A 27,920-nucleotide genomic window follows, 5' to 3' on the forward strand; every position below is an offset into this window, starting at 1 on the left:
CACATTTAGTAAGAGCCCTGTGCTGATGTGGAGGCTTGAGGCACTTTGTCCTGATTGTGTCTACTGTCCATCATCTCACGAGCATTGTCCATCTCTTCTGTGATTACCAAGGGCTCTAGTCGATCCTGGGCTCACATTCCAACTCCAAAAATACTGATTTATTTTGGTTGGTTTGAGATGGAGGTGGTCCTTTCACTGGGAGAATGTGTTATCTGTTCCTTCTTATATTTCCCCCCCCAGAACGAAACAGGTATGACCTGGGTTCCTGGCAGCCCATTTCCACTATACCCGGGTAGTTGTAACCTTGTGGAGTCTGCATCCTTAAGACTTGCACTTTGGTCAATGGCACAAGCGGCTGGCTGGTTTTATCGTAACTTCTTTTGCGCCAGTGGTTCTCAATATTTTTCTTTCCACTCACATACCATTTTAAGTAATACCTATGCCATCAGTGCTCTTTGATTAGTAAGAGATTGTTTAAGGTGGTATGCAGATGGAAAGAAATAGGTTTGAAACCACTGTTTTAATTGTACCTAATTGACTTGTTATGTGCCCGGTTTCACAACTCCAAAGGAAATGGGTCAATGACAATTTTCCTTAAGCAAAATATTTCATTAAAAATTAAGTCTAGAGTAGTGGTTCTGAATCTTACCTTCCCACTCACAGACTAAGCAATTCCTTACTAATCACAGAGCATCGATGACACAGGGATTACTGAAAGTGGTCTTTGAATGGGAAGAAAAAGGTTGAGAACCACTGGTTTAGCTGCTGGGCCTTGATGTCCTGTGGGTCCTTTGGTTGGGGCTCCAGAAATCTCCTTACTCTATGGTGCGCAGGGCTGCGTTGAGGTCTCACGTATTTATACAAATTCAGACCTCCTGTTCGTCTTTTTTTCTTGGCAGCCACCATGGATGAGACCCATTCGGTTGGTTCTGAGGCTGAAGTAATAACACCCTAATACTGCATTCTGCCCAACTCAACCTTAACTTTGACTTCATTGTTACTGGAATGTGGTGCACCGGAGGGACTATAGGTCTTACCTCTGGGTTGAGCCGCATGGAGTACGTCACAGACAGCCTACCCAGCTCATCTTTAAAAACTCAGAAAAGATTTTCTGTGAAAAATTGTCCTCGGATGGGTTTATCTGATGGACCTCTGTGATGAATGAAACAAGCACACACTGAGGCCTAGCAGAGGCATGACGTCCTCGCAGACCACAAAGTAGGGATGAGCACGTGGAGCATTGATCTGGATTTTGCTGCCTCCATAAACCACTAGGCTCGTAGACTTGATGCATGGTTTGACTTGTTCTGTCCTTCTCAGCCAGTCCTCAGTGACAATGACATTGGATTTGGCCCCAGTGTTGACTTTCATCTCAGCTGTCTTGCTGCTGACTTCCATGGATATGAAGGCCTCATTGTTAGCTCTGACCGGGTTTCTGCTGGGTTGCCTGGCACCCTCATTGTGAGCCCTAATACTCACCGTCAGGGGTCGTTCCCTTTCTGCTCCAGTTCCAAGTGGTCGATGATCCTCCTGGGTCTGGTCCATGCAGTGGTGCGCTGCCTGGATCCCCAGCACCTGCTGAAGTGGTTCCATTTGCCGCAGTTCCTGCACTGCTGGCCGAATGCAGGGCACATTCTCCCTTCTCAGCATGTGGTCTCCTCTTCACTTGCCGCATCCTGTCCTGGGCATGGGGTGGCCTGGCTGGTTCTCCCTTCCGGTCTCCAGCCATTCCTGCCTGTGCCATGTCGAAGCATGTGGCCAGCCTTTTCCTGTTTTCGTTGGTAGTTTCACATGCCTTTTCTAGTGTCAGTTCGCTGTCTCACAGGAGTGCCTTCTGCATACTATTGTTGCAAATGCCACAGGCCATTCTGTCCTCGAGGAGTGGGCTGAAACTGCAGGTTTTAACCCTGACCCATGGGGCCAGGCTCAAACAACCTCTCCCTTTCATGGCTTCCGGGCCAGCGAAAAGTAACAAAATGTACGCCCGTATAACTGTTCCAAAACGTGCCAGTTCTCCACCACATTTCCATCAAATGTCCGCCCGCAGCACGTCATCGCGGTTACTCATTGCTGATTTACTTGGGAAGCTCTTGATCTCACTTCTGACACCATTTTGGCTAAACCAAACATGCCACGCATGTGCTCCCTACCCACACTCATTCAACCAACGCGCATGCGCATCGGCGAGTACGAGGGCTGCAATGCGATTGCAGGGGCTGCCTCCAGTGACAGCCCGTAGTTTGCCTGGCCTTCCCCCGTCCTGCCCCGCCCCCCCCCCCGACGTTCCTTTGTCTGAGTGGCTCCCACGCCTGTCACTCCTCATCGCGTCGGCCCGCGATGTGCGCTGGGAATTGGAGTCTTGAGGTTCCCCCTCCACCCGCTACGCATGCGCAGCGCGGACGGAGCCGGGACCGGTGCGCGCTGGGCATGGAGTAGGGGTGGAGGTGGACGCCGGCTTTTGGTCGGTGATCGGGACGCTCGTGCGCACGCTGAAGGCCGTGGCCCACCCTCTTCCCGGCTCATCTGAGGGACTTTCCCCATGACGGCCTGGGTCATCCTCCCCGTCAGCCTCGCCGCCTTCTCCATCGCCGGCATATGGATCGTGTGAGTAGGTTCCCCCTTCCCCCCCCCCCCCCGCCGACGACCCTTCCTTTCCCCCTCCCCCGGCTGCTGCTGCGGCCCGGCCCTCGATCCCCAACCACCACGGCCAATGCACTCATCCCTCGCCTCATTTCGCCCACGCCTGAGTTGACAGCCGCCCTTTGCATCGGTACTTGTAATGAAAGAGGTTGGAAGTAGTTGGCTGCTTGAAGTTTACCACCCGTAACTGCCGACCGCTCTCTGGGGATGCCGTGCAACCTTCCCCCGAAGGCAAACGTCCCCCCACCCCTGCAAAATCAGTCAAAGAACAAAAATAACCGATAGATGTTGCAGATCCAAAACTAACATTAAAAGGTGCGGTGGAAGAGAGATCCTTGTCAGCTGGTGGGCAGGTGTAGAGGCTGTAACTCACTGGAATTGTTCGTTCTAGGCTCCATAATAATGAGGGAAGAGAGGGCAAAGGACATTTACAGGGATTTAATAATGGGATGGAACTGGTGAGAGCTCAGTGAAGGAATGTATTCTCTTTGAGCAATGTTGCAGAGGTGGACATTATAAAGCAGAGGTTTGAGCCGAAATGTTAACACTGTTTCTCTTTCAACGGATGCAGGCCCCCTGATTTTACTAAAGTGGATAAACGTGTCACTTTGTTTGCATTCATGTACCTCCACTGATATGAAACATAAATGATTGCTGGATATTAAGCGAATCGACAGACCATGATCACCTTATGCATTAGAATTAGCTACAGTGGTTGTGTGTGTATTTTCAAACAGAGTTCAAGCAGAACCAGGTTTAAGCACTGTTTGATTTAGTCTGGCAGAGAAGGTAGTGGAGCAAAAGTGTGGAAACATTAATGGAATTTGGAAGTGATGGTATTTCGAATGATTCACAAGGTAATTCCACTAGCCCGTGACTTGTTAGAAATAGAATTTGGCAATATACAGCAACTGAAATGGAATTTAAGTTTAATAGTGGAGTAAAGCTGGGCGTTAGGTAGGATCTGGCATACTTGCAGATATTCCTAGAAAGTGCAGAATGAAAACAAACAAAAAGATGAACTGGGAACACTCTGGAAAGGCGGCAAAAAGAGATGCATACATCCATTAGTGGGCTATGCTTTGGATGCAGAGAATTGAAATAATGGAAGAGAGTATTGTGATTAATTGTGACTCTGGAGCATTGAGGTAAGCTACTTTCAAGCCTCCCCCAGAAGAATAATCTTGCATGAATCTAGTTGGCAGCCTATTAAATTCCTAAACCAGGTACACTGTTCATTTAATATCATTGCCCAAAATGTTTTGTTTCTTCTCCCCACTGGTATTCCACTCACTAATCCTGGATCACAGCATTCAGCTGTACTCCTGATGAACAAAGCAAGCAGTGTCTAGGGATCGGATCCAGCAGATTCTGTGTGTGTGTCATTTACGGCGGTGGTTCAATAGTGCTGATGTTACTCTTTTGTCCCTGTGATCGCAGTTAATGTTGAAACAATACCTGGAAGTAGTAACAGTTGAATTGATTTTCAGAAATGACTTAAAAGGAATTTTGTGTTTTGTCAGGTTTATGATACACAGAAACTTTACACTGGACACAAGAGTCTCTCAAGCCAACTTAAGAAAAAAGTAGTAACACATTTTTGAAAATTTGTCAACCATACTTAAATTCTATAGGAGCATGATTATAAGTATGGACCATCATGCCTCACCACCCTACCTTCCCCGTCTATCTCTCAGTTGGTGGGGGAATTTGTTAAGTGTTAAATGTTGAGGGTGGGGAGGAAGATCATTTTAAACTGTAGTCAATGCAGATACTGTTAACATTGACACTGATCATGTTGATAAGTGTTTAAGTTTGGAAAATTATAAATAAAATATTCAACAAAAAATGAGTCTCTCAAGCCCACTGCTGTGAAATTGGAGGCAGAGGATAGGAGTACATCTTGTAGGCTGTTTAAGGTGAAATTTAGTACAGGTAAAGTATACGTTTGTAGGAAGAATAAAAAGAGGTAATAGAAATCGGGGGAATTGCCTAAAAGGAATGCAAGAGCAGAGATTTGGTCATCCCTGTTCATTTCTTTGGCTTGGCTTTGCGGATGAAGATTTATGGAGGGGGTAAATGTCCACGTCAGCTGCAGGCTCGTTTGTGGCTGACAAGTCCGATGCAGGACAGGCAGACACGGTTGCAGGGGAAAATTGGTTGGTTGGGGTTGGGTGTTGGGTTTTTCCTCCTTTGCCTTTTGTCAGTGAGGAGGGCTCTGCAGTCTTCTTCAAAGGAGGTTGCTGCCCGCCGAACTGTGAGGCGCCAAGATGCACGGTTTGAGGCGATATCAGCACACTGGCGGTTTGTTTGTTTGTTCATAGTTTGTTTAAAAATGGCATGGCAGATTTAAAGGTATACATTCCATTATTGGTATGTAATACATTTAGAATCTAACATACTGTGGCAGCGCACTCTCTCATGGCGAACTGGCTCCACGTGTAACGCCACGTGGTGGGGAAGCCATGGGAAGATGGCGCTGTCAGGGTTTTCTCCGCCTCAAGTCTCCTGGCCAGCGTGTGCCTTGGGCAGCGATTATGACATCACAATGGACGAGGTGACTGAGCTCATGCTGCCCTTAAAAGGGCACGAGCTGAATTGGAATAAAAACAGTCATTAACGACTTTCAATGTGGTGGCTGAATCTTTCTTGGCTGCGTCCAGCACCACATTGGTGACCCCATTGAGCCCAGATGCCCCAGACGAACATGGATCCAGCAGAGATCAACACTGTTGCCATCAAACTGCCCCCCTTCTGGACCCATCGCCCACTTATGGTTCGGGCAGGTGGAGGCGCAGTTTCAACTGAGGAACATTTCAGCAGACGCCACGATATCCTACTACTTCGTGAGCATGCTGGTCGAAGAAACGGTTGCCAGGGTGGATAATCTAATGCACAACCCACCAGCTGAGGGTAAATATCCTGCCCTCAAGAACTTGCTCCATGGCACTTTTGCGCTCTCCCCTCAGCAGTGTGCCTCCAGGCTCCTGCACCTGATGGGCTTGGGGACCGCACATCATCGGCCCTAATGGATGAGATGCTGGCGCTGGCGGAGGATCACAAACCTTGTTTCCTAATCCGTCAGATCTTCCTCGAGCAGATACCCGGGGACATCCAACTACTCCTGGCGGATGAGGACTTTTTTTTTTAAACTTTATTTAAGATTTTATAACATGAATAACATATAGAATTACATTAAAAAAATTAAGAACAAAATAATAAAATTACAATACAGTGTCAGTAATGTAAATAAACTATACCCTCCCCAATAATTATTACACATTAATAACCCAACTCAAATTAGTCCAACCCCCCCTTTCCCCCCAAAATAAAGAGTGAAGAATTAATAAAGTTAATAATATATGTGAGAAAAAAAACCCACTTACAAAAAAAAACATAACCGATTAAAATACTAACAAAAAGAAAAGTAGTTAATACTAAGATATCAGACTTAAAAAACATATTTAAATCAAACTTAAATGCATATATTTAACAAACAGAGTTAAGATGAAACATATATTTAACACAAACTTAATATAAAAAATTAGTAAAGTTAGTAACATTGTCTATCAAAAATTCTTAAACAATAATCAATTCTTTAAAAAAATTGTAGCATGAGAAAAAAAAGATGAAAGAAAACTTTCTCTATAGAGATAAACCTTCACCAAATATCAACTAACTTCACATCTATCATCATATCAGTCACATAAACCACCATCTTAAAACAAAATTCAAACCTCATTAAACATTGTACAATTCAATTTTAGTACTCTTCCACCATTTTTCCCTTTTACTCTTGAATAATTATCCAATAAAAGCTCCAATACCACATTTAAATATCCCCAATCATTACGTTAAAATTCAGATATCCAAATAATAAAAACACATCTACAACGAAATCTATATCTTCAACAAATGGAGCATAAACCACAAACAAAATTCAAGCCTCATTAAGAATTGTACAATTCAATCTATAACTTTCACCATTATTCCCTTCGTTCTATAACTAAAATAGCAAAATAATATACACCAGAATTACCACTCCTTTCACCTTAAAGTTAAAGAAAAAATATTAAAAAAAAACATCCATCCCATTCACATTTAAATTTCAAATATTCCTTATCTACTGAATAAACTTTACAAAAAAAACCACATCAATTTTTAGTTTTTTGAACAATCAAATACTTTCTTATGCTTTTTTTTTATAAACACAAAAAAAAAACCCTTCACTCTTTAATCTAATAATACAAAAAAAGGAAAAAAAAACGGGTAGGAGGTTAAAAATACCCCCTCCCGTCTAAACTGCACAATGCGGTAACTCCCAAAAAAAAATGGGTGTGAGATAACTCACAGGTAGCAGATGACTTTCAGGAAATAGTGCCCATCCAGTTCTCTCCCCCAACTCTCACTTCATCTTAAACTAACATCATCATTATTTAATATTCCTTTTTTTTAAAAAAACATTAGCAAAAAAAAGAACAACTCTTCTTTTAATCAACTCCAACTGCCGAGTCACCATTACAACCATTCCTTCTTGGAGCACAGCTCTTTTCTTCCATCTCTTGTCTCCTTAGAGATCGCGGCGGACTACGTCTCTGTTGAAACTGAGTAATTGGCAGCTCTTGAGCAAATGCTATAGCTTCCTTTGGAGAATCAAAGAACTTTGGTTGGTAACCATCTTGAAAAACCTTCAAAACAGCTGGATATCTAAAGGTTGCCTTATAACCTTTCTTCCACAACAACTCTTTAGCAGAGTTGAATTCCCGTCGTTGGAACATAACTTCTTGACTCAAATCCGCATAGAAGAAAACTCGATTATTTTGAATCATCGAGGGTGATTTTCTCTGTTGTGCATTTCTAATAGCCACTCGTAAAATTATTTCTCTGTCGTAATAATTCAAGCAACGAACCAAAACAGGTCTTGGACTTTGACCTGAAATAGGTCTTCTACGCAAGGCTCTGTGAGCACTTTCCAGCATTATACCTTCCGGGAAATGTTCTTGACCCAGCACCTGCGGAATCCTTTCTGTAAAAAAATTTGTTGGGTCTGGTCCCTCCATTCCTTCCGGCAAACCAATAATCTTTATATTGTTCCGTCTGGATTGGTTTTCCAAATAATCAATCTTTTTCACCAAATTTTTATTTTGAGTTTGTAAGTCTTCGACCATTTTGGTCACATCTGAAACTTGATCTTGTATTTCGTCTATATCTTCTTCACACGAATTAAATTTATCTCTCACTTCAAGCTTAAAAGCTCCAAACTCAGCCATCTGTTGAGAATTTATTTCGATCAGAGTATTGAACCTAGTACCAAGTTCAGTCATAATCTTAGATAATCCCTGCATTGTATAAGATAATTTAGATTCAAGATTCACAAGAATCTTTTCAATTGGAAGAGATTCTGGCTCGCGGATGAGGACTTCACAGATCCACGCCGAGTCGCAGCCTAAGCAGACACCCTCTGGCACACCAAGAGGTAGAATGAAGCAGCCCTCAGTCAGGTTGAGCGACCAAGAGCCAGCCGGCTGCAACACTCTGCTAAGCTCAAGGCGGATGAGCATCATTCCACCTGGTGCTTTTACCATCAGAGCTGGGGAGCGAAAGCTTGTAAGTGCTGACAACCTATAACTACCAGGGGAAACAACCCGGCCAGCCACCATTGATGGCTGTGATTGCTGGCCACATGGACAGCCTCCTTCACGTTACCAACAAGTCCACCGCCGATGTTTTCTGGTGGACACAGGAGTGGAGCTGAGTGTCCTGCCCCCCACCGCCCTCAAGACACGCACCCAATCTCATGGTCCCACCCTGCAGGCAACCAACGGTTCCGTCATCAAGACCTTAGGTACCCGCAGGGCACAGATCCAGATCGGGAAAGAGAAATTCTGCTGTAAGTTCATGTTTTATCCTCATTGGGTATTGCGTTGTTAGGGGCCGACTTCCTGAGGACACACGGATTGTTGGTTGACATGAAGGGCAAGAGGCTGGTCAATGATTGCACCTTCCATTCGGTGTGCCTGGACGCCACGAGCGCCTGCAGGCACGAGATCGCCACCATCGCCACTTCTAGGGATGAGTATTCGAACATACTCCATGAGTTCCCTGCCATCCGTCAACCACGATTCAGTACCACCTTACCCCAGCACGGGGTACACCACCATATCTCCACGCAGGGCCCCCAGCTGCACGCCAAGCCCCAGATGACTTCTCCCTGAGAAGCTGCAGCTGGAAAAGGATGAGTTTTCCCGGCTGCAGGAGTTGGGGATCGTCCGTCATTCAGACAGCGCCTGGGCATCCCCTCTCCAGATGGTCCCCAAAGCCTCTGGCGGCTGGAGACCTTGTGGCGATTACCGGCGTTTGAACGATGCAACCACACATTCCCCACATTCAAGACTTCTCGGCCAATCTGCTCAGAGCGCAAGTCTTCTCCAAAGTTCATCTGGTGTCGGGGGTATCATCAGATCCCGGTCCACCCCGAGGACATTGGCAACACAGCGATCATCACCCCCTTTGGCCTCTGAATTCTTGCTATGTCTTTCGGCCTTAAGAACACGGCTCAGACTTTTCAGTGCCTCATGGACGCAGTGGATAGGGACTTGAACTTTGTGTTCATCTACCTGGACGATATCCTTATCGCCAGTTGCAACCGCGAAGAGCACAAGGTCCACCTCCGTACCCTGTTTGCCCAACTGGCGGAGTTTGGCCCCACAGTCAATGTGGCCAAGTGCCAGTTCGGCAAGCAGACACTGCAATTCCTGGGGCACATGATCTCGGCAGCAGGTGTGGCCCTGGTGCCAGAGAAGGTCGCGGCCGTCCAGCGGTTCCCCAAGCCAACCACGCACAAGGGCCCGCAGGAATTCGTGGGGATGGTGAATTTTTATCATCAGTTCATCCCCGGCTCCCCCCACACCATGCAACCGCTGTTTGCGTTGATTGCCACTAAGGAGAAAGTCCTGACCTGGTTGGAGGAGGCAGAGACCGCTTTTGCCACAATAAAGGAGGCCCTCGCCAACTCAACTCTGTTGGTGCACCCACGGCTGGAGGCACACGTGACGCTCTCAGTGGACATCTCAGCCACGGTGATAGGGGGCGTACTTGAGCAGTGTCTCAACGGACAGTGGCGCCTGCTGGCCGCCTTTAGCAAACAGCTGCGCCCCCCTCCAGAGCTCAAGTACAGTGCTTTCGATCAGGAGCTCCTGGCATTGTACCTGGCCATCCAGCACTTTCGATACTTTCTGGAGGGCAGGCCCTTCACGGTGTTCATGAACCGCAGCCCCTCACACAGGCACTCGCAATGGCCAAAGATCCGTGGTCGGCTCACCAGCAACGCCACCTCTCCTACGTATCGGAGTTCACCACCGACATCCGGCACAGGGCAGGCAAAGATAACGCTGTGGTAGATGCGCTCTCTCGTCCAGCGATCAATGCTCTCGCCCCCGGCCTTAAGTTTGCATAGGCCCAGAAACTGGACACAGAGACGCAGGTTCTCCAGACGTCCCTTCTCTGGCCTCGAGCTCCAGGACATTCAGTTGCCCAACAGTCCAGACACGCTGCGCTGCGACATCTCCACCGACTCGCCGCGCCCGGTAGTACCACTGCAGTGGAGGTCGAGGGTTTTCAGCTTAATCCATGACCTAGCCCATCCCTCGGTGAAGACTTCGGTGCGAATGGTGGCAGAGCAGTTTGTGTGGCACAGGCTCAAAAAGGAGGTGGCTGAGATGGCGAGGAACTGCATCAGGTGCCAGGCCTCCAAGGTCCACCGGCATACGCAGGCCCCAATCCAGCAATTCGACTCAGCGGTGCGGAGATTTCAGCACATCCACGTTGATGTCGTAGGCCCCCTGCCGGTGTCCAGAGAAGCGTGCTACCTTCTCACAATAATCGATTGAACCACGAGATGGCTGGAGACTATTCCCATCAAAGATGCTTCTGCAGAGATGTGTGCCAGGAACCTAGTCAGTCATTGGATCGCTAGCTTGGGAGTCCCGGTGCACTTCACCAGTGACAGGGGTGCCCAGTTCACCTCTGGGCCCAGTTGGCAAACCTCCTGGGGGTTAAAGTCCAACACACTATAGCCTATCACCCTCAGCCAAATGGTTTGGTGGAGAGGTTTAATCGTCATATGAAATACGCCCTCATGGCTCGCCTCACAGGCCCAGCTGGGCAGACAAACTGCCCTAGGTCCTCCTTGGGTGTTGTTCTGATGCCAAGGAGGACCTACAGGTGACTTCTGTGGAACTGGTCTACCGCGCACCGCTCTCGCTGCCCAGAGAGTTCTTTGGCCCGGAGCACAACGTCACGTCCAAGCACGCAAACCTTTTGGCAGAAACTATCCTCGCGAGCTCCCTCGCATCATGACGTCCGGCTGACACATAGTCCCAAAGAGCTAGACTTGACAGAATTCATATTTGTTTGGCGTGGCCCACATATGGCACCTTTACAACGCCCGTACGAAGGTCCATACAACGATCTCTGCCTCCTCCCACCATGTCAGGACTTTCTCCTTAGTGGTGATCAACGCGAACAGCGGTCGCATGGTGCGGGCAGTGCTGGGGATGAACCGATGATAAAAATTCACCATCCCCATTAACTCCTGCAGGCCCTTGAGGGTAGTTGGCTTGGGGAACCACTGGACCTTCTCTGGTGCCAGGGGAGCACCTGCTGCCGAGATGGGGTGCCCCAGAAAGTAAAGTATCTGCTTGCTGAACTGGCACTTGGCCATGTTGACCATGAGGCCAAACTCTGCCAGTTGGGCAAACAGAGTACGGAGGTGGGCCTTGTGCTCTTCACAGTTGCAGCTGGCGATATGGATATTGTCCAGGTAGATAAACACAAAGTCCAAGTCCCTATCCACTGTGTCCATGAGGTACTGAAAATTTTGGGCCGTGTTCTTGAGGCTGAAAGACATGTGCAGGAATTCAAAGAGGCCAAAGGAGGTGATGATCGCTGTGTTGCCAATGTCCTCGGGGTGGACCTGGATCTGATGATACCCCCGACACCGGACGAACTTTGGAGAAGACTTGCGCTCTGTGCAGATTGGCCGAGAAGTCTTGAATGTGGGGAATGTGTGGTTGCATCATTCAAAAGCATGGTGCCACAAGTTCTCCAGTCCCCAGAGGCTTTGGGGTCCATGTGGAGAGGGGATGCCCAGGCGCTGTCTGAGCGACGGACGATCCCCAACTCCTGGAGCCGGGAAAACTCCTCCTTTGCCAGCTGCAGCTTCTTGGGCGGAAGTCATCTAGGCTTGGCTTGCAGTGGGGGCCCCTGCATGGAGCTATGGTGGTATACCCCATGCTGGGGTAAGGTGGCGCTGAATCGTGGTTGAAGGATGGCGTGGAACTCATGGAGTACGCTCGAATACTCATCCCTGGAGGTGGCGATGGCGGTGATTTCGCACCTGCAGGCGAGCATTGACCAACCTCTTGCCCTTCATGTTGACCAACAGTTCATGTGCTCTCAGGAAGTCGGCCCCTAACAACGCAGTGCCTACTGAGGCTAACACGAACTTCCAGCGGAATTTCTCTTTCCCGATCTGGATCTGCGCCCTGCGGATACCGAAGGTCTATATGGCAGAACTGTTGGCATCCCGTTGGGTGGGACCACAAAATCGGGTGCGTGTCTTGAGGGCGGTGGGGGGCTGGACGCTCAGCTCTGCTCCTGTGTCCACCAGGAAACGTCGGCCAGTGGACTTGTTGGTAACGTGAAGGAGGCCTCGCAGCCATCAATGGTGGCTGGCCGGGTCATTTCCCCTGGTAGTCACAGGTCGTCGGCACTTACGAGCTTGCCCTCCCCAGCGCTGATGGTTAAAGCACCAGGTGGAATGATGCTCATTCGCCTTGGGCTTGGGGGAGTGTTGCAGCCGGCTGGCTCTTGGTCGCTCAACCTGACTGAGGGCTGCTTCATTCTCCCTCTTGGTGCGCCAGAAGGTGTCCGCTCAGGCTGAAACTCGGTGTGAATTTGTGAAATCCTCATCTGCCAGGAGTAGTTGGATGTCCCGGGTATCTGCTCGAGGAAGATCTGACGGAATAGGAAACAAGGTTTGTGATCCTCCGCCAGCGCCAGCATCTCGTCCATTAGGGCCGATGGTGTGGGGTCCCCAAGCCCATCGAGGTGCAGGAGCCTGGAGGCATGCTGCTGAGGGGAGAGTGCAAAAGTGCCAAGGAGCAGTTTCTTCAGGGCAGGATATTTACCCTCAACCAGTGGGTTGTGCATTAGATCGTCCACCCTGGCTGCTGTTTCTTCATCCAGCACGCTCACGATGTGGTAGAATTTTGTGGGATCTGCTGAAATGTTCCTCAGTTGAAACTGCGCCTTCACCTGCCCGAACCATACGTGGGCGATGGGTCCAGAAGGGGGGCAGTTTGATGGCAACAGCGTTGAGCTCTGCCAGATCCATGCTCTTGAGACCAGAGAGGCGTCTGGGCTCAATGGGGTCACCAATGTAGTGCAGGACACAGCCAAGAAAGATTCAGCCACCACATTGAAAGTCGTTAATGACTTTTTATTCCAATTCAGCTCGTGCCCTTTTAAGGGCAGCATGAGCTCAGTCACCTCGTGCATTGTGATGTCATAATCGCTGCCCCAGGCACATGCTGGTCAGGAGACTTGAGGCGGAGAAAACCCTGACAGCGCCATCTTCCCATGGCTGCCCTGCCTCATGGCGTAACATGTGGGGCCGGTTCGCCATGAGAGAGTGCGCCGCCACAAAACCATATTTCAAAATAAATAGAATAGTGGAAGAAAAAGACCAAGTGAAGTTCATTGTGGAAGAAACTACTTGTGCTGCTGAGTGTTAGACAGGTAAGTATTTAAAAATAAAGGATTTGGGAAGAGGGCAGGAAAGTGGGTCGAGAAGGGGGAAAAGACATGAATAACTACCTGTAACCATTCTATGGTTTCATTTTCCTGTTGATGGTGTACTATCTCTTCGCAGATTTCCCATTGCCATAGCCCAATGAATTTGGGCAGAGGGTGGCAAGGATTTAAGGACTCTTAAGGTATTACAGATTACTTCTGGAGTTTAGAGTTGTGGAATCACTCAGCACTGAAACAGGCTTTCAGATTCAGATTTACTGTCAGAGTACCTACATGACCTCACATAAAACCCTGAGATTCATTTTCCTGTGAGTGAGGCAGAATTACCACTTTTTGGTAGTGCAAAAAAACACTGTACACCATGTACACATGTAAACAAATAAAGAAATGTGAACAAACTGTGCAAGTCAGAGAGGAAAAAAACAAAAAAGTGCAAAAGTAAGAGTCTTTAAATGAGTCTCTGATTGAGTTTATCGTTGAGACGTCTGATGGGGGAGCAGCTGTTCCTGAACCTGGTGGTGTGAGTCTTGTGGCACCAATACTTCTTTCCTGGTAGCACCAGTGAGAACAGAGCGTGTGATGGGTGGTGGGGATCCTTGAGGATTGTTGCTGCTCTCCAACAGCAGCGTTCTCCGTAGATGCTCTCGGTAGTGGAGAGGGTTTTACCTGTGATGTCTTGGGCTGTGTCCACTACCTTTTGCAAGGGTATTAGTGTCCCTGTACACACTTCACCACTCTTTCCACCGCACATCTCTAGAAATTTGTGGTCTGAGTCCTCCATCCATGCTGATCATAGCCTCCACCAATCCTATTTTTTAAAAATTCTCCTCCCATTCCTGACAACACTCCCCAAATTTTACTTCTCATCCACACACCAGGGTCATTGTACAAAGGCTAATTACCCTCTTTGAGTTGTGGGAGGAAACATTCTATGCAATAAAATTGAAATGTAACACCCTGGTATCCAGGAGGGCTGCTCAACTCTGTAAGACAATACTACCAAGTAATCTGATGCCAAGTATAGAGAATCCCAATTTGCAGTCGCAGTCTGAATGGTTCAGCTGTAATTAATTCTTCAATCTAAAGATGATAAGATTAACATAGATGATTTGATGGTGTAATTTACATTGAAAGTAAACCACAAATATTCCACTTCACTCTGGACACTATCTCCTTCTGATTACACACTTAACTTTTTGCAGATATGCCATGGCTGTTATGAATCATCATGTTTGCCCTGTGGAAAACTGGTACAGTACAGATTGCGAATTTTTTCCTCAGTAATGTTATTTTTTTAATGGTCAAGCCCAGCCATTCTCATCCTGGTTTTGCTATGGCCTCCTTAGGTCTCTGCTCAGTTTATGAATCCTCTTTCCTGTGAAGCATTCAAGTTTAGTTGGTTTCTTCCATTCTTCTCTCCTATCGACTGAATAAAAAGCATTTTATGGCTTCAGTCTGTGCCCCTCGTCCCCTTATATGTGCTGAGGCCCCATATGGCCCTCGTTGAGAATGGCTGGTCTACTGAATTAGACTGTGCCATGTGGTTAGGTCGAAAGTCAACTGGAGAATGGAACCAAATCAGATGGATTGTGAAAACCTCTCAGCCTAATACAACAGTAATCAAAAATAAAATATTCCTGGCTTGCAAAAGGCTTTGAAGTAAACTGTTAATAAATACTCTACTGACAGTTTGGGTGACTGACTGATGAGTTTATTGTCATACACATTGTTCGATGTATATGGGCACCAAAATTCTTATTTGCTGTTATTCATCAGCTCCTGTATTTCTGACCCTGACATTATAGCAGTCTTTTCATCTGATTCTGTTCTCAGCATCCAGATAAAGGAAACACCAACTGAACAAAGGAATTTTTGTCTTTTTTTTCAGCCACATAGCTGCCTCAGAATGTGTGACTGAAATATGCAACCGTGTATGCGTGGTTCTGTGTGAGCACAGAACAAAACGGTTGAGTTGGAAGTATCGGCTGTCTCCATTCCTATTGTAGTGTCGGCAGACTTTTTTGTTTCATCCCTTCCTATTGCACCTGAGGCAATGTGTTGGTTGTTCATCTGACCTTTCCAGCAAGCTTTATCAGAGTGACCAGGAATGGGAATTTTGATTTCTTTCTGCTCCTTACCACTCTATTACCCTGAAGGACGGACTCATATTAACATCCCAAAGGCAAAACAGCATAGAAGACAAACCACCTTAGTCATATGGCACAATCCTTCTTTGAGCTATGGCAAGTTTAAATTAAACTTAAGTATTTGTGGAATTCAATATTGAGTTCCTATTAGTTGTAGGTATTAAAACATGATTTGTCTGTTTTTTGTTTGTCTGTGTGTGTAAGAGAGTGAAAAATAAACAAGTCCTTGTTTTGTTGCTCCCCAGTATTTGTGGTTCTAAAACCTGTTGATGCAATGTATTATTTTTGTAAAATGGTCTGAATTGATGAGTGAAACTATTTCCTGCTCTTGTCCTGTTCAGGTTAATGTGTAATTTAAAGACTACCTGCAGTTAGTTGTCCTGGCAGTGTGTGAGCAGAATTTGTGATACATAGAGTAACTTGGTAACTTTTTCTCTTTGAGAATTCCTTTGATTGGACTACTTGTGTTTATTTCAAATCCATGCATTTTAAATTTGCTTTCACTTTTACTCCCTAGGTTGTATAATGAGTCTTGCTCTGAAGAAACTTCAAAGCATGGCTATCCAAAAAGTTGCTGCACTGTTCAGGATATTCCACTCGTCAGGTAGAAACATTACGTTCAAGGAAGCTGCATAAAAGTATTCACTTATTCATCATAAAACTAAAAATTCTCTTAATGTGTAACTAGTTCATCAATTGGAAAGGGAAGAAAAAAGTTAATATTTCAAGTAGATCAAGACATTTCATCAGTTTTATCCAATCTGACGGATGAACGGTTCCACCTAAGATGCCAACTTGTGTTTGTGAGTTTGATTATTTTGTCACAAGTTTTCAGCATGACTTGACTGCCGATCATTTTATTTGATTTTTTTTGTGTGTTTGATTTCACCATTATCATTTCTATTTGATCATTGTTCATTTTGAAGATATGGACAGTTTATTTCCCTTATCTGATAGAGTGGCTTTTGGTCTGCTACCCAATCTTTACTTGTTCCTCCAAAAGTCTTAATTCTCAAACCATAGAACTATCATCTGAGTTTTTGAATATGGCCCATGTTAGTTACATTTTAAGTGGACTCTTGGATCATTTGTGAAAAATGTGTGATTTTAATTTTTTTTTAAATTTACAAGGTAGAAGCCGATTCTAGCCATTTAAACCCCTGCTGCCCATTTACACCCAATTAACCTACAACCCCTGTATGTTTCTTTGAGGGTGGGAGTAAACTGGAGCACCCAAGGAAAATCCACGGAGAGAATGTACAAGTAAAACACAAAAGTCTGTAGACACCATGGTTGAAGTAAAAACTCAATGCAGGCCAAAAAGTGTACTTTATGTAGCAAAGATAAAGATGCTTAAGTAACGTTTCAGGCTTGAGCCCTTCATCAAGGTATGGAGAAGTGTCTGTAGGCATCTGAACAAAATGGTAGGGGGAGGAGCATGGTCCCAAAGGCAGGAGGTAATAGGTGGATAAGAAAGGGAGTGCACAACAGCAAGCAGGGGGAGGTGGGGTGGGGGTGGAGACCTAAAGGAAAGAAGACAAGGGGAAGGAGAAGGGAGGGAGAATGGAGAGAAAGTTTCTGGGTGGTTTTGGTTGGATAGTACATGTGGCCATGGACAGACATGTTATTATGGGAGTGGGAAACAGAATTGAATTGTTGGCCACTGGGAGATGCAGCAAGCAGGGGGAGGAGGGATGGCTCTGTGAAGCAAGCAGGGGGAGGAGGGTTGGCTCTGTATAGCAAGCAGGGGGAGGAGGGATGGTTCTGTGGCAGCAAGCAGGGGGGGGAGGGATGGTTCTGTGGCAGCAAGCAGGGGGAGGAGGGATGGTTCTGTGGCAGCAAGCAGGGGGAGGAGGGATGGTTCTGTGGCAGCAAGCAGGGGGAGGAGAGATGGCTCTGTGGCAGCAAGCAGGGGGAGGAGGGATGGCTCTGAGTAGCAAGCAGGGGAGGAGGGATGGCTCTGGCAGCAAGCAGGGGGAGGAGGGATGGCTCTGGCAGCAAGCAGGGGGAGGAGGGATGGCTCTGGCAGCAAGCAGGGGGAGGACGGATGGCTCTGTGTAGCAAGCAGGAGGAGGACGGATGGCTCTGTGGCAGCAAGCAGGGGGAGGAGGGATGGCTCTGTGTAGCAAGCAGGAGGAGGACGGATGGCTCTGTGGCAGCAAGCAGGGGGAGGAGGGATGGCTCTGTTGCAGCAAGCAGGGGAGGAGGGATGGCTCTGGCAGCAAGCAGGGGAGGAGGGATGGCTCTGTGGCAGCAAGCAGGGGAGGAGGGATGGCTCTGTGTAGCAAGCAGGAGGAGGACGGATGGCTCTGTGACAGCAAGCAGGGGGAGGAGGGATGGCTCTGTGTAGCAAGCAGGAGGAGGACGGATGGCTCTGTGGCAGCAAGCAGGGGGAGGAGGGATGGCTCTGTGGCAGCAAGCAGGGGAGGAGGGATGTCTCTGTGGCAGCAAGCAGGGGAGGAGGGATGGCTCTGTGGCAGCAAGCAGGGGAGGAGGGATGGCTCTGTGGCAGCAAGCAGGGGAGGAGGGATGGCTCTGTGTAGCAAGCAGGAGGAGGACGGATGGCTCTGTGGCAGCAAGCAGGGGGGAGGAGGGATGGCTCTGTGTAGCAAGCAGGGGGAAAGTACAAACTCCTTACAGATAGCGCCAGATCTGAACCCGGTTTGGTGGTGCTGTAATAACATTTCTATGAAAGAAAATAATTTAAAATGATGAAGTGATATGTAAAACAATGCCTGCTCCTTAAAGCAGGCAAAGTAATCTTTAAACATTAATGAAAATGCTGATATGTCATTTCTAGCAGTTTTCAAATACAAATTATTGTTTTCTGACCTACCAAGTTCTGACCTTGGGTGTGTTTAAAAATGCAAGTATGGGGATTATCCTGATTTAGCTATTCAAATATTTGAATCAAGTTAAGCATGACTTCCTTTTTGGAATCCGTATTAATATTCATAATAGTTTTGCTTTGTAGATATTTTCCATTTGTGACTGTGGATAATGATTTCATCATTTTATTTACATGCTAACATTTGGTTAATGGATCTGTAGTTCCCAGAACTTTTTCTGTATGTAGAATTCATGTTTGGTGTCTACTGCTTCTCTGGCACCATTCCACAACTCTTGTTTATGTAAAAGTAAATTCCCTCGTGGATCTTCAGACTTCGGTAACAAACCTTTCTGCCTATTTTTCTCAAACTACTCTTACTAGAAACAATCATTCCGGTTTAAGTTTCATTCCAAAGGTGTTGGAGTATACAGTACTGTTAAATTTTGCCATTGGATAGTATTTATAAAACCTCTGTATACAGTGTCCTCCATAATGTTTGGGACAAAAACACTATTTTCCTTTATTTGGCTCTGTGCTGCAGAGTTTTAAATGTGTAATCAAACAATTCACATAATTAAAATGCACATTACACATTTTAAAGGTTATTTGTATACATTTTGGTTTGACCATGAATAAATTACTGCATGAAGATGGCAGCACTGCCGGGGCAGCTGTAGCGGCAACGCGGTCACTGGTGTAGGCCCACGGGGAGTGAGGGAATGGCGGTGCAGCGCTCCTATGTGGTCCAGCTGCCCAGTCGACTGCCGTTGGCTCCACACAGGCTTTGAATGGCCAGTTGAGGGAGCCGACGATGTTTTTAAAGCGGGAAGGCCAACCTGGGAAGGAGAAGCAGAAGAGATGACCCGTGGGATTGTGACCACAGAGCTAGACCACTAAGGGGGCTCTGCGGCGATCTGCTGGTGATTCAAGGTGAGGAACCCATAGATGCTGCAGCCTGCTGGAGACTGCTGTTGGGATACTCATGCTAGGCTGGAGACTGGCTCGAACTGGCTGGAGGGGTACCAGGTATTGGAACTGGGATATGAGGAGATGCTGAGGGCGGATCTGGAGCTCAGGTTGCAAATGGTTTGGACTTGTCTGTGTGGATGAGGAGGTGCTGGAGGTGAATTACATACACTCGGGTATTCTCTTTTGCTTCTCTTTCTCAAACATAAGAGGCACTTCGGCAATTTCTGCCGGTGGCTAATCTGTCTGTCTTACAGCAGACAAAAGGGAATTTCATGTAATAGGACACTGTTTTATTACTATGACAATAAATTGAATCCTGAATCTTGAATTTTTGTACATAGTTCCCCCATTTCAGGGCACCATAATGTTTGTGAGTGTGCAGGTATTTAATTCCTTCATTGGTGCAGGTATAAGAAAGCTAGGCTTGCTTCTAAACTTTTAATCACCTTTAGAGTTGACATTTTTCAACTTGAGGACCAGAGCTGTGCCCAATGAAAGTCAAAGAAGCCATTATGAGGCTGAAAAACAAGAATAAAACAGGAAGCGCCATTGCCCAAACCTTAGGATGACCAAGATCATTAAGAAAAAAGCGTGCACCGATGAGCAAAGGGACTGTAGGCCAAGGAAGACCTCCCCTGCTGATGATAGAAGAATTCTCTTCATAATGAAGAAAAATCCCCAAACTCCTGTCCGACAGATCAGAAGGACTCTTCAGGAGTCAAGTGTGGATGCGACTGTTCATAGAAAAGGTTATGAACAGAAACACAGAGGCTACACCACAAGAAGCAAACCGTTAGTTAGCCACAGAAACACACTGGCCAGATTACAATTTGCCAAGAAGCATTTAAAAGAGCCTGAAAAATTCTGGAAAAAGATATTGTGGACAGATGAGACCAAGATTAACCTGTATCATAGTGATGGCAAGAGCAAAATGTGGAGGTGACGGGAACTGCCCAAGATCCAAAGCATACCACTTCATCTGGAAAAAATGGTGGGGGTGTTATGGCCTGGGCATGTACAGCTACCACAAGTACCGGAACACTTAACTTTATTGATGATGTAATTGCTGATGGCAGTAGCAAAATGAATTTTGAAGTGTACAGAAACATCTGCTCAAATTCGAGCAAATGCCTTTAAACTTATTGGACGGTGCTTCATCCTACAGCAGGATAATGATCCCAAATATACAGCTAAAGCAACAAAGGAATTTTTCAGAGGTAAAATCTGGAAAATTCTTGAATGTCAAGCCAGTCACCCGAACTAAATCCAATTGAGCATGCCTTCCATATGCTGGAGAGAAAACTTGAGGGGACAAGCCCCAGAAACCAGAGGGAGCTGAAGTGGCTGCAGTAAAGGACTGGCAAAGCATCACCAGAAAAGGTACTCCGCACCTGGTGATATCTATGAATCACAGACTTCAAGCAGTCATTGTATGCAACAAAATACTAAACATGACCACTTTAATATACATACCATTGCCATGTTCCAAATATTATGGTGCCCTGAAATGAAGAGACAATGTATAAAAAGTGCTGTAATTTCTACATGGTCAAACCAAAATGTACACAAATACCCTTTAATAAAATCTGGAATGTGTAACTTAATCATGTGAATTGTTTGATTACAAATTTAAAACTGGAGCACATGGAAAAATAAAGAGGGGGGGGGGGGATGTATCTTTGTCCCAAACATTATGGAGGGCACTATATTATTTAATAAATTGTTTTTTTTTATCCATTTGCCAACATCTTGATTTCTCTTATCCCTGTTATGCATTTGACTGTTCTTCACCTCCTGCACATTTCACACATTCATTTCTTCATCTGTTCACTCTAACAAGCAGATCACCTGACTGCAGGCCTCCTCTTTTCATTTTAAAGCAGGTTGCTATAGATAACTATAGATAACTGGTACATCAGTGCTTTGTAATGGGCGTACTTTTCTATCCTATCTCCTTGCTGTTGATTAATTACTGGTTAAAATCCACTGTCATATCATCAGATTTAATATGCACACCCAAGAAAACAGGACGGGGTGGAAGTAATTATTTTCTTCCACCTTTTTGCCGGCTTTTATAATACTAAATGTGTGGCTGTTGCTGTAAAGTGTGTAAATGTGATCTCCAAGGATGATGGAACTAAGTTTGACCCCTTAAATTTGCTCAGTGATACTCGATTCTACTGTGAAAAATTGCATCTTGTGCAGGATGATTGTAGCTTCTAAGCAATTAACCCAGCAAAACAAAGGCCTTCAGAGATTGACAGTATTGGCACTAGTCGTGAAATCAAACCAAATACTGATTATCTTTTATATTTTCTTTACAGTAAATGTGGTTCATACCCTCCTGAAAGCTGCCTCTTCAGTTTAATTGGCAATGTGGGTGCTTTTATGGGTAAGTCATTGGCATGTTCACTGCCAGAAGCACCTCTAGGTTTCCTACACAATAGGAGTAACATTTTATTGCTACTATTCTTGATCAGTTAGTTCTATCACTATTGATTTGCTTATTTCAATGGAAAATCGATTTTTCTCCAAGGCATCTCAGCTGTGGTTAGAAGAGGGGCTGTTTCCAATGGTTCATTCTGCTTTTGAATACTGGCAGGAGCTTCACATGACTTATTGTCCTATATTCTGCCCCAATCCTGGACCAAGTTCATACAGCAGAGAAACAGGCCATTTCAGCCCACGAGTCAGTGTCGCCCAATTTACACCCCATTAACCTACACTCCCGGTGATCTTTGAACAAATCTGAGTAATTCTTTGTGTCATACATTCAAGGATGAGGAGGAATTGGTATATAAATGAGCTGCTCTAGTTGAGCATGTCCCTGGGTTTGAATTCTGTTTGTCCTATGAAAATTATTGGACAAAAATGATAATTTTGTTTAGATGATGTTGATGTTGCACCTAATTCTCCCACTCATTACCTCCTCCCACCTTAAGCCCATAAACCTCTGTTCTCATCTCCTTATGCATCTGGCTTCACTTGTTGCACTGACATTTGTTCTTCAACCACTCCACATAATGGTAATTTGAGAGTCCCGATCACTATCTCCAATTTCTTCCTTCTCTTTAAATCCCTTTATGATTTTGCTTTTTGTATTTATAACTTCTAGCTTTCCTGAATGCTCTTCCTTTGAAACTGATCTATTGGCAAACCTGTATTACCTTGCTTCCAGTATCAACACCCTTGATAGATACCCTTTGTATTTGAGTAATTTTTTTAATTCTCAAATTTCCCAGTGTCCCTATTTACTTCTCATTTTCAAGACCTTCCTTAATATCCACTGCCTTAAATAAGCTTTTGATAGGTTCTATTTTATGAGGTTTACAGCTCAGATGTTTGTTTGTTAAAAGAGCAAAATATCTGCAAATTGTTAAGACGACTGTCATACTTTCTTTGAGGCGGATGCTTGTTATCCAATTCTTTGGCATTGGATAAGGAAGAACAGGTACCCATCAAGCTACCTCAGCACGTGTCTTTATTTAGCATCAATTGTTACAGCCAGAGCACCTGTGCTGGATTATTTTTTTGTATTCACAGCCTGTCATTTTGAAGGATCACAATTTTAAAATTTCACATTGGGTAAGTAAATTAAAAGGTGATGTTGGAAAAGTGTGCAGGGAATTTTACTTTGAAGTGCCTACTCTGGGAAAATTTAAATTTAGACATACAGTCATTTTGGCCCAAAGGTCTGTGCCACCTAATTAACCTACACCCCTAGTACATTTTGAACAATGGGAGGAAACCGGAGCCCCTGGGGAAATCCCATGCAGACACAGGGAGAATGTACAAACTTCTTATAGACACTACATCCCGGTCCCAATCACTGGCACTGTAAAGGTATTGCGCTAACCGCTACACCAACAGTGCCGCCCTTAATTTGATTGGATACCCTGTGTTCTATTTGTACTGGTGTATCTCACAGTAGTAAAAACATGGAAGATCACTCAACCTGTTGAATCTGTACAGGCTTGACAAGAGAATGACCGAGTTGGTCTGACTCCCTACGAATTTTAAAAAAGAGTAGAACATTATAGACAGAATTTGCTTTGCATGTATCCAAGACTGCATTGATGCCTTAAGTGTCAGATCAAAAATATTTAAAATTTCCCTATGTGATTCACCTTTAATAATGCAGAAAATAAACCTCAAACTATGAATTGTTTATTTTTACAGACCTGAACACTTGCTGTAATCAATACAAGTGATCGTTCTCACCAATGCTTGTGTCCACTCTAGCAACAGCTACAGCACTTTAGTACAGGTACTCGATCCTTTATTCAGAACCCTTGGGGGAACAGTGTGTTCCAAATTTTGGATTTTTCCGGATTTCGGAAAGCCCACCAAAATTGTGCTGCCTTGTCCATCCCTACCCCCTTCCAGTCACCCAGCCGCCTCCCCCAACCGCTGGTTCCTCAGCCGCCCGGCAGTCTCCCCCAGCCGCATCCCCTGACCGCCCGGAAGTCTCCCCTGGACGCCTCCCCCGACCACTCGGCAGTCTCCTGGCTGTCTCGCCCAGCAGTCTTGCCCGGCAGTCTCCCCCGGCAGTTTCCTGGCCGTCTCCCCCGACCGTCTCCTGGCCGTCTCCCCCAATCGTCTTCTGGCCGTCTCCCCCGACCGTCTCCTGGCCGTCTCCCCTGACCGTCTCCTGGCCGTCTCCCCTGACCGTCTCCTGGCTGTCTCCCCTGACCGTCTCCTGGCCGTCTCCCCTGACTGTCTCCTGGCCGTCTTCCCCGACCGTCTTCTGGCCGTCTCCCCCGACCTTCTCCTGGCCATCTCCCCCGACCGTCTCCTGGCCGTCTCCCCTGACCGTTTCCTGGCTGTCTCCCCTGACCGTCTCCTGGCCGTCTCCCCTGACTGTCTCCTGGCCGTCTCCCCCGACTGTCTCCTGGCCGCCTCCCCCGACCGCAGGTCCCCCGGCCGCCTTCCCTGACCGCCGGTCCCCCGGCCGCCTCCCCCAACCCCGGTCCCCCAGCCGCCTCCCCCGACCGCCGGTCCCCCGGCAGTCTCCCCCAACCGCCAGTCCCTCGGCTGCCTCCCCCAACCAACAGTCCCTCAGCCGCCCGGCAGTCTCCCCCGACTGCCTGGTAGTCTCTCCTGTCTGTCAGTCCCCACTTGTCGGAATTTGGAGCTTTCCAGATTTTAGGTGTCCGGATAAAGGATCGTGTACCTGTAATAGGCATTTCCTTAACTAATGCTGATGTTCGCATCAGTACTGGTTTGGCCATCCTTAGTACAGTAATAGGAGCATCCTTGTAACTTGGTCATGGGAATGATTCCAATCCTAGTCCACATGTAGAAAGTAGAGAATAGTAGTGGACAGAAAGTATTATACCTAGAGTCAGTGATATGTGGAAACCCCTGCTCTTTGTAAGTTTTATAAATGACCTAGATGAAGAAGCGGAAAGATGGTTCAGTAAGTATGCGGATGATACGAAGGTTGGAGGAGTTGTGGTCGAACTGAAGGTTGTTGTAGCTTATAAAAAGATATAGACGGGATGCAGAGTTCGGAGGAAAAGTGGCAGATGGAGTTCAATCCTGATAAGTGTAAGGTGATTTATTTTGGAAGGACAAGCCAGAAGGCTTGAGTACAGGGTTAATGGTCAGATACTTAACAGTGTGGAGGAACAGAGAGACCTTGGAGTTCAAATCCATACATCTCTCTAGATTGCTAGGCAATCGACAATAGGAGCTGGAGTAGGCCCTTCGGCCCGTTGAGCCAGCACCGCCATTTTACAGATCATGGCTGATCACTACCATCAGTACCCCTTTCCAGCCTTATCCCCATATCCCTTAACTCCTTTGCCCACTCGAGTCTTATCTAACTCTCTTTTGAACATAATCAGCGAATCTGCCTCTACCACCCTCTGTGGCAGAGCATTCCACGGATTCACACTTCTCTGGGTAAAAAAATGTTTTCTCATCTCCGTCCTAAAGGGCCTACCCTGTATTCTTAAACTATGCCCTCTAGTCCTCGTCTCCCCCATCATTGGGAACAAGTAATCCGACTTCACCCTGTCTATCCCCCTGATAATTTTGTTTACCTCAATCATGTCCCCCCCTCAAGGAAAAAAGACAAACAAATTACATATAATCCAAAAGAAATTAAGGAAAACTTTAGAGAATTCTATGAACAATTATACCGAACTGAAAACAAAGGGAAAGAAGGGAAAATAGATGAATTTCTGACTAAAATTGAACTACCAAAACTACAAATAGAGGAACAAAATAAATTAACAGAGCCATTTGGAATAGTAGAAATACAAGAGATAATAAAAAAATTACCAAATAATAAGACACCAGGAGAGGATGGATTCCCAATAGAATTCTACAAAACGTTGAAAGACTTATTAATTCCGCCCCTCCTGAAAGTAATCAACCAGATTGATAAAACACAAAGCTTACCAGATTCATGTAAAACAGCAATAATTACAGTAATACTAAAGCAAGGGAAAGATCCACTCTCACCAGCATCATATAGACTAATATCTTTACTTAACACAGATTATAAGATAATAGCTAAACTATTAGCAAACAGATTAGCAGAGTATGTACCGAAAATGGTAAATTTAGACCAAACTGGATTTATCAAAAAAAGACGCACAACAGACAATATTTGTAAATTTATTAACTTAATTCATGCAGTAGAAGGGAATAAAGCACCTACAGTAGCAGTTGCTCTAGACGCAGAGAAGGCCTTTGACAGAGTAGAATGGAATTATTTGTTCAAAGTATTGCAAAAATTCAGTTTACCGGAGAAGTATATTAATTGGATTAAAGCATTATATAAGGGACCGTTAGCGAAAGTGACAGTAAATGGACATGTATCAAAGCAATTTAACTTAAGCAGGTCAACTCGGCAGGGATGCCCACTATCACCTTTATTGTTTGCGTTAGCTATAGAACCACTAGCAGAATTGATAAGAATAGATAATAATATAAAAGGAATAAAAATAAAAGACAAGGAATATAAAATCAGTTTATTTGCGGATGATGTTATAGTGTACTTAACAGAACCAGAACTATCAATAAAAGAATTATATAAGAAATTGAAGGAATATGGAGAAGTGTCGGGTTACAAGATAAACGTAAATAAAAGTGAAGCAATGCCTATGAATAATGCGGATTTATCAAAATTTAAGAAGGAATCACCATTTAGATGGCAAATGCAAGCAATAAGATACCTAGGTGTACAAATAAACTAAAATCTCGGCCAACTATATAAACTCAATTATTATCCACTAATGAAAAAATTACAGGACGATTTAGAGCATTGGAAAGATTTACCACTAACACTAATAGGAAGGATAAACTGTATTAAAATGAACATTTTTCCAAGGATATTATACTTATTTCAGGCATTGCCAATACAACTGACAGAAAAATTCTTCAAGGAGTTAAAGAAAATAATAAGGAAATTTTTATGGAGAGGGGGGAAACCGAGGATAGCACTAGATAAATTAACAGAATGGTATAAACAAGGAGGCTTACAATTGCCAAACTTTAAAAATTATTATAGAGCCGCACAATTAAGATACCTATCAGATTTTTATCAAACAAGGGAAAAGCCAGATTGGACGAGATTAGAATTAGATAAAATAGGGGAAAAGATACCTGAACACATATTATATAAATGGGATGAAAAATTGGTACAACATAGAAGTTCTCCAGTATTACATCATCTCCTCAATATTTGGAAGAAGATTCATGTAGAAAGAAATAAAACAAATTATCAATTACCAAAACTAATATTGACGCAAAACAAGTTACTCCCTTTTACAATAGATAACCTTTCTTTTAGAGAATGGGAAAAAAAAGGGATTAAAAGAATAGAAAATTGTTTTTCAGGAAATAGATTCTTATCCTTTGAACAAATGAAAGATAAGTACAATATAACTCGAGATACAGCGCTGGCATATTACCAATTGAGATCCTACTTGAAGGATAAATTAGGAAGCAGCTTGAGTTTGCCAGAGGGAAGTAACCTTGAATATGTGATTACAGATACAATGATAATCAAAAGATTTATAACAAATATGTATATTAAACTGCAAGAAAAGGAGAATGAGGAAACAAATGGTAAAACTAAACAAAAATGGGAACAAGATTTAAATATAAAGATAAAAAAGGAAACATGGGAGAAGTTATGCTCTGGAACGATGAGAAATACAATAAATACGAGGTTACGTATGATACAATATAACTGGATACACAGGCTATACATTACACCTCAAAAGTTAAATAAATGGGACCCAACAGTATTTGATAGATGTTTTCGATGTAAAAAAGAAATGGGAACAACAATTCATGCAATCTGGACATGTGAGGAAGTAGAAAAATTTTGGGAAGATTTAAATCAGATATTAAATAAAATAACAGAAAACAATATACCAAATAATCCAGAGATCTTCCTCCTAAGTAACATAAAAAAACAAAGAATTTGGAATTGATTTGGAGGATGCACAAAAAAGATTTGTTAAGATAGCTCTAGCCGTAGCAAAAAAATGTATTATGTC

General features: G+C 45.0%; 1 protein-coding gene across 4 annotated transcripts in view; it reads left to right on the forward strand.

Annotated features, from left to right (window-relative positions):
- The first annotated feature begins 2,389 nt into the window (after positions 1-2,389).
- Positions 2,390-27,920, forward strand: part of LOC138753991 (transmembrane protein 150A-like) — a 52,607-nt gene continuing 27,076 nt past the window's right edge. The window contains exons 1-5 of one of the 4 annotated variants that reach the window (XM_069917685.1): positions 2,390-2,604; positions 13,574-13,637; positions 14,658-14,705; positions 16,120-16,206; positions 21,726-21,793. In XM_069917685.1, coding sequence (XP_069773786.1) covers positions 14,665-14,705; positions 16,120-16,206; positions 21,726-21,793 — 196 coding nt within the window. In that variant the 5' untranslated portion in view covers positions 2,390-2,604; positions 13,574-13,637; positions 14,658-14,664. Of the gene's footprint in view, positions 2,605-13,216; positions 13,441-13,573; positions 13,638-14,657; positions 14,706-16,119; positions 16,207-21,725; positions 21,794-27,920 lie in introns of those variants that run through there. The other 3 variants (XM_069917684.1, XM_069917682.1, XM_069917683.1) reach the window with 3 other exon arrangements.

Source organism: Narcine bancroftii, chromosome 2, assembly GCF_036971445.1.
Source record: "Narcine bancroftii isolate sNarBan1 chromosome 2, sNarBan1.hap1, whole genome shotgun sequence".
In the NCBI taxonomy this organism is placed as follows: Eukaryota; Metazoa; Chordata; class Chondrichthyes; order Torpediniformes; family Narcinidae; genus Narcine; species Narcine bancroftii.